At 45.6% G+C, this 15942-nt stretch overlaps 1 protein-coding gene across 2 annotated transcripts in view; it reads left to right on the top strand.

Moving 5' to 3' along the window:
- Positions 1–11968, top strand: part of KCTD10 (potassium channel tetramerization domain containing 10) — a 70728-nt gene extending 58760 nt beyond the window's left edge. For both annotated transcript variants that reach the window (XM_086943104.1, XM_086943105.1), the window contains exon 7: positions 10998–11968. In XM_086943104.1, the coding sequence (XP_086799230.1) occupies positions 10998–11216 (219 nt within the window). In that variant the 3' untranslated portion in view covers positions 11217–11968. The remainder of the gene's footprint in view (positions 1–10997) is intronic.
- Positions 11969–15942: the final 3974 nt, after the last annotated feature.

Here is a 15942-nt window from a genome sequence, read left to right as displayed (position 1 = left end):
AATAAATTGGTTGATAGTTACACGTGTTAACTAGTACAGGTAGACCACGCAGTGTAGTTTCAAGCATTATTTAAAAGTGAAACATAACTTGTTTTGCAGTGTCAGCCTGTTCCTGATTCATGTGCTCCCCATTATCCTGTCATATAATGGTTCAGCTCAGAATAGCCCTTTGTTTATTGGAATTGTGGGCGTACTCACTGATTCCAGATAATTGATCTAGAAAATCTAACAAAGTTCTGTAGAAATTAAAAGCACCTTTGCACCATCATAGGTGAGAGATCAGACATCTCTAGGGACCCCAAACAAACTATTGAAGATATCACTGGGTTTTTCACAGTTTTTCATATTTTTTTAAATTATTTTCTTGGAGGGAGGAATAAATAAAATAATGACTGTTGTGCTGGTTGTAGTAGACCTTTTTACTAAATATGCACACATTATTTCTTTACACATATTGCCTTCTGCTTCCCAACTAGATATGATTTTTGTGAGAGACTTTGTGACATGGCCTTCAGAAATTATGCTGAGTCACCGTCCACATAAAGTCTAGTAGTCACCACCCCAAAATTGATTGTCAGACTGAGCGAATGAATCAATCCCTGGAGCAGTATGCCCATTGTTATAAGATTCAACTGCTAGTTACTTGGTTGCCATTAGCCAGACTAAGTTATAATAACTCCATGTATGCTATGACATTCCTATTTATTTTGTTCCTTTGGTTTTCATCCTCATTTGTTTCCTTATATTGGACACTCCATCTCTGTCCCATCGGTAACTGCTTTACTGTCCACCATCCCTTCAGTACAGACGATTACACTACTTCACTGACAACAAGCCAAGGATGACTACAAACCTTTCGTTGTCTCCATCAAAAGACACCAATGTTTAAAAAAGGATGATTATTTTGGTTGTTCTCCAGTTTCTTGTCTTTGGTTTCATTCCCAAATTTGCAACTAGATTTGTGGACCCATTTTCCTGTGATATTTGTGATGGTACATGGAGCCATGGTCTTAGCTCTTCCCAAGGGGTGGCAGATACATCTGGTATTTCACATTCCCAGAATAAAGCCGTTCACACCTAAACCTACCTTTCCTGTATCCCAGCTGTCAAATGGATATGTGAAGTTTGATGTAGGGACCCTGATTTATTCCAGCAGAGTGAAAAGACAGCTGCAGTATCTAGTGGTCTGACAGCTATCAACAGACATCACACTGCTCTGGGGCACACTGCCAGATACGGAAGTTCTCCAGCAAACCAGCATCCAGAAGTGAAGGCCCTAGGGGGGTCAAGGTTTTGTCGGAAATAAGTTTGGTCAACGTAGATGGGGGGAACAATGAAGCGGAGTTTAGCCGAGGACCAAGTTGATAAGTGACAGAAATAAACAGTGTCTCGTATCTTGACAATCTGGGCATTGGTTAGAGGTCCAAAGCAATGCACTGCTGTGGTAAGAGTTTGAAACTAAGACCGTATTCTCAGATCTGCATCAAGATATACTGGTGCTGCCACAACATGCTGGCAGCCCCACTGCAGAAGCATCAATGGCAAAAAAGTATTTGTAGTTGGCTAAACCTCAGGACTCATTCACATTACAAACCAGCATTTACAATGCAATGGTCTCGGCTTTGTTAAAGTGAGAGCTATTGGCATTGCAAATGGCATTTTTTTCATTTTCTGTTTTTAAAAAAACATAAATAAATGGTATTGTCTTTTACAATCGCAATAGGTGAGCATTAGAGAGTAGTAGAGAGTACTAGCGGACACAGAATCACACACACAGAGCCACACACACACACACACACACACACAGAGCCACCTATACACACACACACAGCCACCCTCACACAGACCCACCTACACACATAGAGCCACCCTCACAGACCCACCTACAAAATAAACTACCCACACAGAGCCCAACACACACACACAGAGCCCAACACACACACACACGCAGAGCCCAACACACACACACACACACACGCAGAGCCCAACACACACACGCAGAGCCCAACACACACACGCAGAGCCCAACACACACACGCAGAGCCATTCACACACACACAGAGCCAGACACACACACACACAGAGCCAGACACACACACAGAGCCAGACACACACACACAGAGCCAGACACACACACACAGAGCCAGACACACACACACACAGAGCCAGACACACACACACACAGAGCCAGACACACACACACAGAGCCAGACACACACACACAGAGCCAGACACACACACACAGAGCCAGACACACACACACAGAGCCAGACACACACACACAGAGCCAGACACACACACACACAGAGCCAGACACACACACACACAGAGCCAGACACACACACACAGAGCCAGACACACACACACACAGAGCCAGACACACACACACAGAGCCAGACACACACACAGAGCCAGACACACACACAGAGCCAGACACACACACACAGACACACACACACAGCCATACACACACACACACACACACACACACATACAGACATCCCTCAGTCTAGGTCAGCCACACGCCCATCTCTGCCCAGTAACGCCCCAGTAAACAGAGGCAAGAAAAAACGCTCACAAGCAGGGAACAGAGGCACTTAAAAAAAGAAAGGCATTTACTAGTGGTGTAGGAGGGAATACATTGGAGGCGCAAACCGCTCTGTCGACCAGGCTGCACGTCCTTTACCAGCGGCGGTCTCCTCAGCAGTGTGGGAGACGGGGCGGCCTCAGGACTTTTCGAACTGATGCAGGCTTAGTCCTATGGGGGTTGCCGGGCTTAAGTCAGCAGGGTTTATGTCCATTGTAGCGCCACTCACCAGTTGCACGCCGCTGCCTGCGGGGCATCTGCTTGCGGGTGCCCTCGTCTTCGCTAGGTAATCTAGTCGTGGGAGGCACTGTGCCAGCTCTCCCAGGTGCTGTGTTAAATCGCTGAGCTATACATTTAATCTGTGCTGCTCCCCGCTGCCTGGACCTGCACCGGGTGCCTGAGCCCCTCAACTTCAGCTGTGCTTGCATCCTAGAATTCTGCAGCTCCCAGAAGGCGTTTCCATGGATGCCAAGCACTTCTTTCCGCTGAATGGAAAGTTTCTCAGAAAGTCGGGGAACTTTTCGCTGCCATTTTAGGCAGTTCACACTTTCTTTGAAGTAAGTTTTACTTCTTCGAAGTCTCTTGACTTTCTTTGAAGTTCCCAAACTTTCTTCGAAGTTTTCTGGGCGTTGCCTTCGGGGGTCTTTGAGATGTAGCCGGACAGAGAGAAAGCCGGTGATGGCAGGGAGGAACAAAGGTGGTACTGGAGCTCTTCTGCCTGCAAGTCCCCAGCCCTGAGGTCCTTTGTCCCGAGCTGTGTGCAGAGGAACTAGTGAAAGTTAGCCGTCTGGGAAGGCGGGGCGCTGGGAAATCCCTGGACAGAGGGGGCCGTCCCTGCCCGCTGGTCACACAGCGCCCACCGGGGAGGCAGAGCTGCAGCCTGGAGTCCCCACTGGCTGCACTCTCGCACACAAGCAGCAGCACCGGCTGTGCACCACCCCCATCTACCCCCTACACACGCACACACTGCTGCACGTAGAGCCTCCTCCGCTGCTCACCCCCTCCCCAGGGCTCACTGTCCCTAACCGCCTCATGCAAGGCACTAAGTGGCAGTTCAGTTCAGTGCTGCCCCCCACAGCCCAGGATGCGGCACCAGAGCTCTTCTGCAGCCCCCCCTGCTCCTCGCCGGACTGCTGGCCGCCTGCTACTGCAGCTGCTCGGAAAGGACGCCCCGGGGACCAGGTACTTACCCTGGATCAGGGACGCACTGCCGATTTAATGCTCCGATCCCAGTATGTCAGTCATCCGCCGACATTTGAGTAACTACTCGTGCTCTTCAGCTTCGGCGGGTCCTTCCTAGTTGTACCCGAATCAATGGGCGATGATCACCTTGGGTAGCGGTTCCGGGGTTCTAAGTGGCCATCTTGGTTGCGGCAGAGTTAGCGCTCCGCCCGGACAATTTCGGTGATTACTCCCTCATGGTGGCTTCAAACATTACTAGTGTCGGTGCGGTGGAGGCACCAGGTGTTCTTCTGCTTATATTGCGGTGAGGGGCCTCTTCAGTAGTCCAGGATCATTGCCGTTGGGGGAAGCCACTGACAGAGCTCCGAGGACCGCCCCTCTCTTGGCCCTTGCCTGCCAGGGTCAGTGCAACTGACTCAGATCCTGGTGACCCTGCAACTTGGCCCGAAATAGAAGAACTGCTGGCAGGTTGGGGTGTATTAGAGGCACAATAACATGTTTGCCCCTCGGACCACGCCATGCACAGTACCATGCTTCTCCGAGATCATGCAGAAATGCCTCGGAGAAACGCCCCGTCATTTTTGGATTTGGGGGGCGTGTTTTTCTTTCTCTCCTCTTCCCATTGGCTGGAATGTAAAATTCCAGCCAATGGGAAGAGGAGAGAAAGAAACTAAAAAACACACCCCGAATCCCAAAAAGACGGGGCTTAAATGGACAGACGCCCCTCTCCTCCAATGGCTGGCCTCCGTTTAGGAAGCCAGCCAACGGAGAAGAGGGGCGGGGTTAAGCCCCACACTGAAAAACATAAGATCTCGCCGGTGAGACTGCTCAAGCGCAGCCTACGCAGGCCCAGACCTAAGGATGCTTCCCTCCCTTTCTCTATAAGTTGTTTTAATTTTTGTTTAAATTTTTGTGTTGTTTATCAGATACCTGGAGGGAGGCTTCCTTTGAAGAACTTCAAGCATGTTATTTTTTTATTTGAAGAGTTTTATATAGTGCTGACTAGATCCGGAGATATCAGATCGCTTTACATGAGGACAGGTCAGTTACAAGTTACGTCAGTTACAGGGTTACACAGTACAACAACATATAAAAGATAATGTTACACGTAGGGAGTGGGAGGAAAGGAGACACAGCGGAGAGACACGGAGAACAGTGCCCAATGTCCGGCTGGGTAGGTGACGGCCGAAGGGGTGAACCAAAGCCGATCTCCTCTATAGCTGTCAAGGCAGCTCCACCGGGCCTCAGCCATATTGCTCGTTCTCCACGGTCGGGATAATAATCGCAGGTCCTCTGAAGATTTAGAGTTTAAACACTGGAGTTTGGAAAGATGAGTACCGCAGTCCGATATAACCCCAGGAGTATAAAGGGTCCAAGAATGGGGTAGCTTCCTGGCGATTAAAGCCAAAAAGGCAATCCCTAGCAGGGGCTGATAATCTGTCAGACATCTTGAAGACATCATGAATGAGAAGATTGCACTCAGTCATTGTCAAATTAGTGAAAGTGATTGGTGGAGAGCTGCTCTATAAATCATTGTCCAGTGCACTTTACTCCTCGACTGAAGGGCTACCACTCCAGAGCTCCAAAGCTTCAGGCACAACTTTTAACCCACCTATGCTCCCACGGATTTCAGCTGTCTCGGTGGAGTATGATGAGTAAGTGCTTTAATTGTTAGTCACGGTGGCCATCTTAAGGTCATGGATGGGGTCTTGTGTATCAGGTCCCTGCAGGCCCCGATCTTGCAGTGCAGTGTGAGGGAGCGGGGTTTCTTTTCTAAATCTCATCACAGCGTAGCTCACATTCTCAGGAGGGCATAGATCCTGGAGAAGTGGGGCGAGGAAAACCGAGCCCTGGGGTAGAGGCCAGCACGCTCGTATGCCCAAGCTGTTGTCTGCGCGGAGGGAAACAGCGGATCACTAAAGCTGTTGCTCTGTTATTTCCTATCCATCACCGCTCCCGATGGGCTGGGGCCTTCACATTTCGAGTGTACATGAAGGGGAGATGCTTCAGAGAGGGTGCAAGTGGATGTCTTGGGCACCGTGCGGTTGACTTTGCGTTAATATTTATTGTTATTCAATGTTATTGGATTGGGAGGTACAGCACAACTCCCCCATTTTGGTTCACTTCCCAGTGTCTATTTGCCTCCCGATTGTGCGGTCCTCAGAATGGATCCAACCGCGTAGACAAACGCAGGTCAGGTTCGCAGGTTCCTCCCCCACCAGCCGCACTCGTACCTCTCAATGGTTGTAGGCAGGCGTAGTCAGAACTGGGAATTCCCCCCCACCGCCCCCTCCCACCACATCCTGGTGGTGTAGCCGGCAAGTCCATTAGTCGGGAAGAGGGCAAGCTGTAATGAGAGCCTCATCTGCTGAAAGAGTGTGGTTCGGCAACATCACTGGTCGATTCTCTCAGCTTCAGGGCGTCGTCCCACAGCTCCTCTGGTGCCATCTTCGTGCACTCTCCTACGGGGACGTCGCAATTCAGTTCTCGGTCAGGCAGGGTCGAAGAGAGGCAATGCTTAGTTTTATGTGAGCTGCCTGCATTCCGATTGCAGAAAATTGGTTTTCCAATGGTATTTGAGCGCAGAAATCCACAGCTCTGGAAACAGGTGTGTGGGTTCTCAACAGAGCTTGAGCTCCGAGCGGCCATCATGGTCTGACCATGCCCCCCACGGCTACTTTTCAGAAGAACATCTACCTCCCCACTGGCACCCTTGCAATCCTATAACTCTCTGCTCTTATGATGTCTCTCACTCTCCTCCATTCAAAGCATCAGTTGGTTACACTGGTGATTGTTAGGAAATCTCAGAATCAAACCCCGGTGATTCTCAGTCACCGAGACAGTCCCCTCTCTTCATGGAATCTTTGGGAGCATTCCTGGCTCTTCAAAATATGAACAGCAGTCAATAAATAGATGGCACTACACTATGCAAAGACCTCACCTATCCATAACATTCTCCAGTGCATGGTTGCCCAGTCCACTATTCAAGACTTAATGTTGCATGAAGCTTAATCCCTTGACAGGTTGGCTGTGGCAGACCGCATGCCACCATATATAATAAACAATCTCTGGTGGTGTGCAGAGCACCAAGACTGACACCATTGCCGTGCTCAAAACGAAGAAGTGTGTTATGAAAACCAGACAACAGGCTTCTCCTACTGCATATTGAAGATCTTCTGCTCTATGTAGAGACATATCTGACAAGATCTCTTCCACCTTCACTTATGAAAACAGTTAAAGACTGATCTCTTTTTGGAGCACCACCGTTACAAGTAATAATGACCTACAGAAGTCCAACACCAGCCCTGAATAGATTCTCATGACTTCCAATAGTTACTTGCTCCATCTTCGCTATGCTGTGGATCTCTCTTGTACACACGATAGGCAGTTGGACCCTCTGACCTTTCTAGCTGGACTTGCACTTTTTAAGTAGACACACAAATATACATATTGAGGCAACGCCTAAGTGGGTGAACAAATGTAATTCCATTAATAATCCATCTGAAATCTTCACTATGAGAACATTTTACACACACAAATTATTCGCACTTCCATCCCCTGTATTTAATGTACTTGTGTGTTCTTTGTTTAGGATACAGAGGATTGTGAGGAGGCTACGAAAAAAGCAAGATAGTGAATAAACACCTATCTCCCCTAAATTTTAGCTTGTAAAGCTTAAACCTCACTTGATTTAAATGCTCATTATTCACCATGTATTGTGCTGAATATGTGGAATTGCTTGCAACGAAGTACACCTTGTCTCATCAGTTAGTAAATGATGAGTAATTCCTGGAATTATAACCCATGCTTCCCAGTGTTTCGTCCATCTGCAGCCCCCGGCTTTCCAAAGCTCTCTGCTTTCTTTGCAAGGGGATTGGTGATAGTTGGACAGAATTTTTTCGTCTGACCGCACGCGATTAAGAGCTGTTCTCGCCATACACTTTAATGTCCATATTGGTCTTAGCCTCTAGTGAAAGGTGACACGGCTTGTGTGGTTACGCATGCATATATCCTTTGTGTAGGGATTGGGCTTGATGGGAACTATTTTAAGCTGAAATTATCGATGTTTCATTTTTTTTACATGAACCGCACCAGGTAGTTCTAGTTGGGTCTACTGGTCCATAGAGCAGTTTTTGGTTTGCTAATAACGTTGGCCCCGCTTGACGAAATTTCACAAATTTTCCAAAAACAAGTTTCAGGGTGGCCCATCAAGCGGGGGTCACAAAACGAAAAATCCCCATTTATTCTCCATAGAGTGGCTACTGCAAAAACAACTGAACTGAATTAAACCAAATTCGTCAGGAAACAGATTGTGCTTTTTGTTATTTCATGTACATTTTTAGTGTTTTTGAGATATTATGGGTAAAATAAATATATAGATATTTGGACTGTTGGGCTCGCAAGAGTCTGGCGAGAACGCAAATTCACAAATGGAGCCCTGTGACTGAGGGAGGGCCAATCTTTCCTGTGAGCCTTCACACTTGCCCAGGAGCAAAAGGCTCATGCGAGTCTCACAATAGCGAACGCTCTGATTGACTGGCTGTTAGACTTTTAGAAATTAAATGGGTGCCATTACTGTTTACTTTGGAAAATTGCAGGTGTTGTGAAAATTAAGTAAAAAAGCTGCATAAGGAGGCAGCAGTAAGCCATCCTATACCCCTAGAGGCCTGTAAGTTATAAGTACTGTGTTAAAAATAAATCTGTGGTGTTTAAAAAAAAAAAAAAAAAAAAATTAGGATCTTGTGGGACTTTCACAGGGTCATGATTAGTAAAAATAGTAGATGAGTTGTGAATATTACTGAGAGGAATGGATATTGTGCTCCTTATTGAGAGGATGTGTGTGAGATATAAGTACTGTGATGAATAGAATGTTAATTATTTTCTTAAAAATTGTTACGATCTCGTGAGACATTCTTAGGATTGTGAAAAGTAGGACAGAGTAGTTGATCTTTTAATACACCCATCATTTGAGAGAGAAGTCTGAAATGAGAGGCCAGTCTCTGCACGCTACTCACACCCATCATTACAGGGAGAGGTCTCCGCAGAAGCCAGTCCCTTCCCGTACCCTGCTACGCACACCCATCATTACAGGGAGAGGTCTCAGCAGAGGCCAGTCCCGCCACACAAAAAACCCTAGATACTCACATAAAAACAAAGGTTAAAGTAACATTGTAGGTAGATGTAATAAAATGTGTTATATAATACAGCTCAGTGTGGTATCCAACAAGTTGGGCAGCCCACAGACGCAAGGAGCTTTTCCCATAAAGCTTTATTAAGTACAGCAGTCCAGTAAAGCCAGTCATTAAAAGCAGCGATCCGCACCCTGATGCATTTCGAACTTATTCTTCCTCAGAGGGTGATTGTAGGACAAAGAGCAGCAAAACCCCACCTTCCCAGGCATTTAAATCCTATTGTGAGTCCTGATTGGACAACTTGGAATAAGAGTTCACGTTGGCTGCTGGGAGGTGTAGTTCGCAATTAAATCCTCCGATGGTAGACTAACAATATTCTGCAATTTGAGACTCGGAATGAGCCCCGGCAAACATGACTGCTTTAATCCATACCTTGGCATCCCACTTGCGAAGGCCCTCGTGATTAGGAGCCTCGTGGACCCAGTTTCTTCGTAGTGGTGCTTACCCTGCGGCAGGTCGGCCGCATATACATACAGCTCAGTGGGGTATCCAACAAGTTGGGCAGCACATGGACGCAAGGAGCTTTTCCCCAAAAGCATTATTAAGTATAGCAGTCATGTAAAGCCAGTTATTAAAAGCAGCAGCAACATGAATTTCGAAACTTTCTTCTCCTACACCCTGATAACAATGCTAGTGGTGATCTAAGAGGTGAGTCAGTTGTTATGTGAACTCTTTAAATGACCTGGGTTTCTATTATACATGAACAACATTATAGTTTATTAAATCAAATGATGAATGTTTTGTACAGAAAACATTCTGAAGTAATATCTTTTGAGCTCCTATGTGATGATGAAGAAAAAGTAGGTAAAAGGAAATAAAATGATTGCCTAGGATCACACAATTTGGCTAAAATGGAGAAGCTAAGATTAATCCCAAGTTTTTAGTTTCACATTGTGCAAGTAAGACACTAGAAATGTATGCATTGACTCTGCTACACTCTCCTTACCATCAACCCCTCCCCAGTACTACCCTCCGCCCACCCTCCACCCACCACCTGCTGCCACCAATACAGTCCTCGGTCACATCACAGACCAAACTTTGTGGCTCCTGGGAAAATGTTTGCGAGTACCCATCCCATAGAGTAAACCGTGTTAACAACACCCACCTTTCTACTCCTGTCAATTTCATTTCCCACTGTAGGTTAAGTGACTGTTGGGATTTGATACAGGTAAACACTGTCTGTAGTGGGGTATTCGTTATGTAACAGGGCTTAGCTATCAGGAGGAGCTTGGTTTTCCCTGAACAGTTGTATGCTGATTAAAAACTATGTGCAGGGTAGGTAACCCTTTCATCTATGCTGAATAGTCGACATGAACGTGGCTAGCCATAAAGTTTTTGGAATAGGGTTATAGTTGCACATAACACAAGCTTGCTTTACCTATGGTGGTTGTATGTATGATGGCAGGAAAGACACTTCATATTCTCCTTAGCTTTTGAGTACTTACTTTCATAGCTCTAATGGTATACCCTTTATAGAGCAATGTGTACAAAAGAGGCTTGGATAATGTAATCAATTATGTCATTTGAGATGTCATCAGTGATTTCCTTACTGATGTCATAGAACATATCATGAATGATGCATGGCGTGCCACAAGTTATAGTTAGTGCTGCTAATGGAACAAGCTCTAATTTTGAAAGTGTGTTTTAGCAAAATAAATAATGCGGTGCTCCCACTCTGTAAACAGTGAAGGGTGTTGCCTCCTCCCCCCTTTAGGACCGCCTTCTGCCATAATTTGAGATCCCCCTCCTGCATGACTGGGATCTCTGTGGCTTGATAGTATCGACTAGTGCAGCAGATTCACTGGAAATAAACCAGTTGCCAGACAGGCTGCCTTGTAAAGGTTAAATGACTCTCTGTGCCGGTGGCAACAAAAAAAATGCATACACCCATTGTGGACCATGTGCAGGTTCCAGCCTAATATAATTTATCAAACTTTTTGTTTATTGACAGGAAAAGAGAACTCCTCTGCAAAGTACTGCGCGAGTGCCTTGTTAATGAGTTTGTAGTTTATATTAATAGTGTTATGGTTCCATAGGTGGAGTTTCCAGAAGCTCGAATATATGAAGAGACACTGAACATTTTGCTGTACGAAGCATTGGATGGCCCAGGCCCTGATAACGCTCTGCTTGAGGCAACGGGGGGTGCTGCTGGACGTTCAAATCACCTGGATGAGGATGAAGAGCGCGATCGGATTGAACGTGTACGGAGGATTCATATCAAGCGTCCAGATGACCGGGCTCATCTCCATCAGTGAGAGGTCGATATATACTCAACTACTCCTAATACAAGGAAGCCGCACTGTTACAATTGGCAATGCCTGCCAAGGGCTACAATGTGACTTTTATTTAAGGTCTGTGAAGTTTGCACCATGCTTTGGATCAAAACCAGGGACATTTATTTTTTCTACAAATAGTCCGGTCATTACACTTAGAAAACACTGTATTACTTTTTTACTACACATAATAATGCACCAGTTATTTTCCAGTCAATCTGGAACACGCCGTCCTGAGCATTTTCAGTATTCTACAAAATGTTGTTTTGTACTGTCTTTTTCAATGTTCTTTAAATTTAGGTGATTTCAAAATCACTTGCTCTTCCTTCGGTTAGTAGAGCAACGGGTAGGCAAGTGTATGTGTAATGTCTTTGTCTATGGTGTAAAAGAACTACGTTCTCTTTTTTTCTTCCCTCCCTCCTGCCCCTCTTGAATAAGGTTCATGAAATGTTACTTTTCTGTATCATGTTTAAGAATCAGACTGTATCAATCTTTGTAATGGGTCCTGTAATACATGCACAACCATAAATGAGCAGTTGTTAAGCTCTCTAGTGTTTTTTCATTGCTATTGTGGCTAAATACTGTAAACTTTATACAGAATCAATGACTTAAAATGTGCTGTTTTTTGTCCGTCATCCATATTTTTTCATTGTAGGTTTTTGGAATAAAGAGATCGAAATGCTCTTGTAGAGCCTATGCACATGCCATTTAATAATAATATAACTTTTGTCATACTGGAATCCTTCATCTTTGACATTTTGCTTAGTGCAACAGAAACGTTATCCATATAGTTGCAAAGTGATATATTTATTTTGTTGTGTTTTTCAAAGACCGGCTGTAAATATAATGCCTAGATTAAACCTCCAGTTCTGGATGTGGAAGCTCTGTAACTCAAATATGTATGCTTTGTTTAGCACTTCTTAACCCTTAGAAGGCCACTAAAAACTTAGATTTGCATTGGCTACCTGACACCTTTTCAGGAACAGGATTGATGGGGTTTTCGATGCAGTATGGCATTCATCGGTCATATTGCTTGCATGAGGTTCACTTCAGGAATGGAGCTGTGCAGCAACACGAGTTGTTCCAGAGTGTCAGAATAGATGCAGTCACACACAGCTTCCATTTTTAGCTCTCCTCTTCAGATAGCTTTTGCTGTCTGTTTGCCAGACTGTATGGAAACTCTATCTCAGTTGTCTCCTTATTTCGATGGCCTTCTCCCTTATTGTTGTGTTTGTCACACTTAGGAGCAGTATTCCTATTAGATAAATTGTATCCTTCCACTGCATACTTGGGGGAGGGGGGCTTTTTTATTGTTTGGCATTCAGCACTCCTTGCTAGTGCACATTTCCTTGCTCAATCTCCTTGTTTGTCATGTCTTGTGGGGTCCCTCAGTTGCATTCAACCCCACACCCTGCATTCTGTATTCTTGCAGTACATTCCTAAACTCCATTGGTCATTAATACCGCTGCCTTTGTTTTAAGCCCTCCTACGCCAATCCCACCTATCCCTATTGCTTCCACCTAGTCACTCGCCTAGCATATCACAAATGTTCATTCCTTCTCCTTCCAGTTGTTTGAAATATTATATCGGCAGAGATTTAGCTGTTCCTTTAGAACTTTTAATATTACACATTAGTCTCCGTGATGCAAGTGGTTAACATGTTCCCTCTTACCAAAGCGTGATGTAGTGAGCCCACCTAAGTGTTAAACGTTTTTCTTTGCACAACCAATCAATGAAGTCCTAACATGAAAATATACTTCTTTCTAACATATTTTAACTCCTACCGTTAAAACCCCTTTCCTGACTTGAAATCACTTGAACGTTTGTATTTGTAGCATGTGTTGGCTGCAGACACACATGCTATGCAGACTCCTGCCTTGTAATGTCGGGCTCAGGTTCTACAACTTGTTTTTCTTGAAGTCTTTTGTTGATAACATGGCATCGAGACTCCCCCTTGAATTAATGTGCATGGTCAACGGCTCCACATTTAGAATCTCTTTTTCTGTAATCTGGTTCAAAAGGATATTACAGAAGCTCAATACGACTTCGGCGCTGAGGTGGCTGCCTCATGTGTACCCTTTCCCTCTCGCCTATGAGAATGCTTGGCTCTAGGCAAGGGAAGAAAGGGAGACTTTTCCAAAAGTGCCCATAGTTTGGGGGCAAATCGCACCTTTTCGGAACAATACAACTTCGGCCTGTCTTGGAAGCACAATGGTCAGGATTGCATAGCCTGCAACTTGTTCAAGAACGAAAAGATCCTTTGCTCCTGTTGCAACCGACCTATAACGCACTATATGGAGATGGCTGCAGAGCCTGAATTCTCTGCGGAGAAAGAACAGGTTTGCACCAGTGGAGAGGAGGAGGAGGAGGAGGAAGAGGATGCAGTCTGCACTACTTTGCTTTCGATGACTCAGGTCGTTCCAAAGAGGAGGATCAAGATGAACCATTGCCTCCAGCCATAGTACTAGTCAAGCCCACGCCAACAAGATCCTACCCAAGAAGACCACTCTGCGGGCCATGAGTACCCGATCACCAGACCCTCGTATACTTAATGCCTAATACACCACCAACACTGCTGCTGAGACAGGACGATAACCCTATCGATCCCAGTCGGGCTCCAGGCCGTGAGGGCAAACCTGGAGGGGACAAAATGCCCTCGAATTCGCAGTAGCTATCATTGCTGATAAGTCCTCAATGCCTGTGCTGCCCTCGATAGTGTCAAAAACATTGGGGCCGAGCACCCCCCTCAGTGCCAGAGAAGCAGTCTGAGCCGAGCCGGCACAAGCCATTGGCTCCACATAAGCCATTAGCGCAAACCTTAATGCCTGCACCAAAAAAGCCATCGAGGTTAAAGACCACCTCGAGCGTTAATACTCCACAGAAGCATCAGGCAAAAAAGACCCACAAGGACTAGTCACTGATAAAAGAGGTTTCTACCGAAAAGAAAACCACAATTGCTGCAGATCCTGAATTGGAGGGTAATTTCTTTGAACAGTAACTGGATCATTATCCTATAAAAGAAAGATACCGAACATTGGCCAGTCTCCACCAAAGGAAAAAACTGTTGAGCATAAAGCTACCAGCACTATGCCACTAGACACTACATTACGACCTAGATCTATATCACCTGTGTCTGCCCACTCACAGGAAGAAGACACTAGAAGTTCTACACACTACTCTCATGGCTATGAATTTGAGGAGGAGCACCCAGCCAGTCCCAATCCCTGGGATGAATATGCTATAGATCCTCTAGATCCTTACTTAAATGTCCCAGTCAAAGTCTCACCTCCAGATGACACTTCATCATACCACAGTGTCCTTCAGAGCGTAGCTGAAAACCATAAGCTCCAGTTGCACACCACTCAGGAGAAAAGTAACGTTTTAGTGGAGCAACTCTCCAGAACCGAGCGCTCAGTTCAATACTTACCCATAAAGGTGTCAATGCTAAAGGTCCCCACTAACATTTTTTAACCAGCTACTGACCTACTTCGTTTGGGGACACCCTGAAACTGATTCCTCAGTAGTCACTATAGCTAGAAAGAGGGCAGCATCCCAGAGTACACCGGATGGCCTTCCCCCAGATAAGGACCGCAAGCATATTGATGCGACAGGCAAGTGCATGGCAGTTGGCCATGCTAATTATTGGCACATTACCAATTCTGTAGGCTTACTCTCCTGTCACAACTGGGATGACATGGACGTGATGCTACAGCACCTTCTTGACCAGTACACAAAAGAGGGAAGGAGCTGGTTAATGAGGGCAAACCTATTTCGAACGGTACAAGGGAATATGCCCTAGACGGTGTAGATACCGCTACTCAAGGGAATAATTCCTTTATTATATTGAACAGGCATGCTTGGTTGCATGCTTCAGAGCTAAACGGGAAGTGCAGCAATGCATCTTCAATGTCGCATTTGATGGAGACTACTGGATTTTGGCCCAGAGGTAGGTTCCCAATTAGAGAAAATCAAGGACACTGAGACTGCAAAATCTATGAGTGCATTGTAGACATCACCACCTAAGCAGCAGGATATTCTTAGGTACCAGGGCAGATGTGCATTCAAATCCACCGATACTGACAACTGTCCTACCGAAAATAACAAACATTCCACCAACAGGGAGGTAAAGGTTATTGCGGGGGAGGGCACAGAAGGATGGTAACCAAAGAGATCGAGATACCCCAAGAAAGCTACCGCCACCTCAAAGCAGTGATTTGATCTCATCCCGCCGTCCTCCCCAGGGAAGACTGCAGTAGTTTTACCAACTATGGACAGAAACAATTTCCGACCAGTGGGTGCTGTTCCTTGTTCAGTAATGATACTTCCCAGAACCTATGTAAAACGCTCCAAACATACCTCCACACCAACAGAACATCAGCCCTCAACACCTGTCTTGTAACCAAGGAGATAAAAGCACTGCTTTTGTAAGAGCAAAGCAACACCAGAGTAGAGGGTATATTTCTGTTACTTTCTAATACCCAAAAAGCAAGAGGTTCTTCGACCTCTTAACTAATGCATCTTGTCGGAACTCTTTCATGTGGTGACACTGCAGAATGTGATTCCATTGCTATTGGAAGGGGACTTCATGGTGGCACTTGACCTGAAAGACTCTAATTCAAAACCCTATCCATCGCCATTACTTGATGTTTGTGGTAAGTGGACATCATTACCAGTTCAAGTTATTGCCTTTCAGGGTAACAGCACCACA

This window comes from Lissotriton vulgaris, chromosome 11 (assembly GCF_964263255.1).
Source record: "Lissotriton vulgaris chromosome 11, aLisVul1.2, whole genome shotgun sequence".
Taxonomy (NCBI): Eukaryota; Metazoa; Chordata; class Amphibia; order Caudata; family Salamandridae; genus Lissotriton; species Lissotriton vulgaris.
Note: the sequence above shows the minus strand (reverse complement) of the source record. Positions and strands in the feature narration are given on the sequence as shown.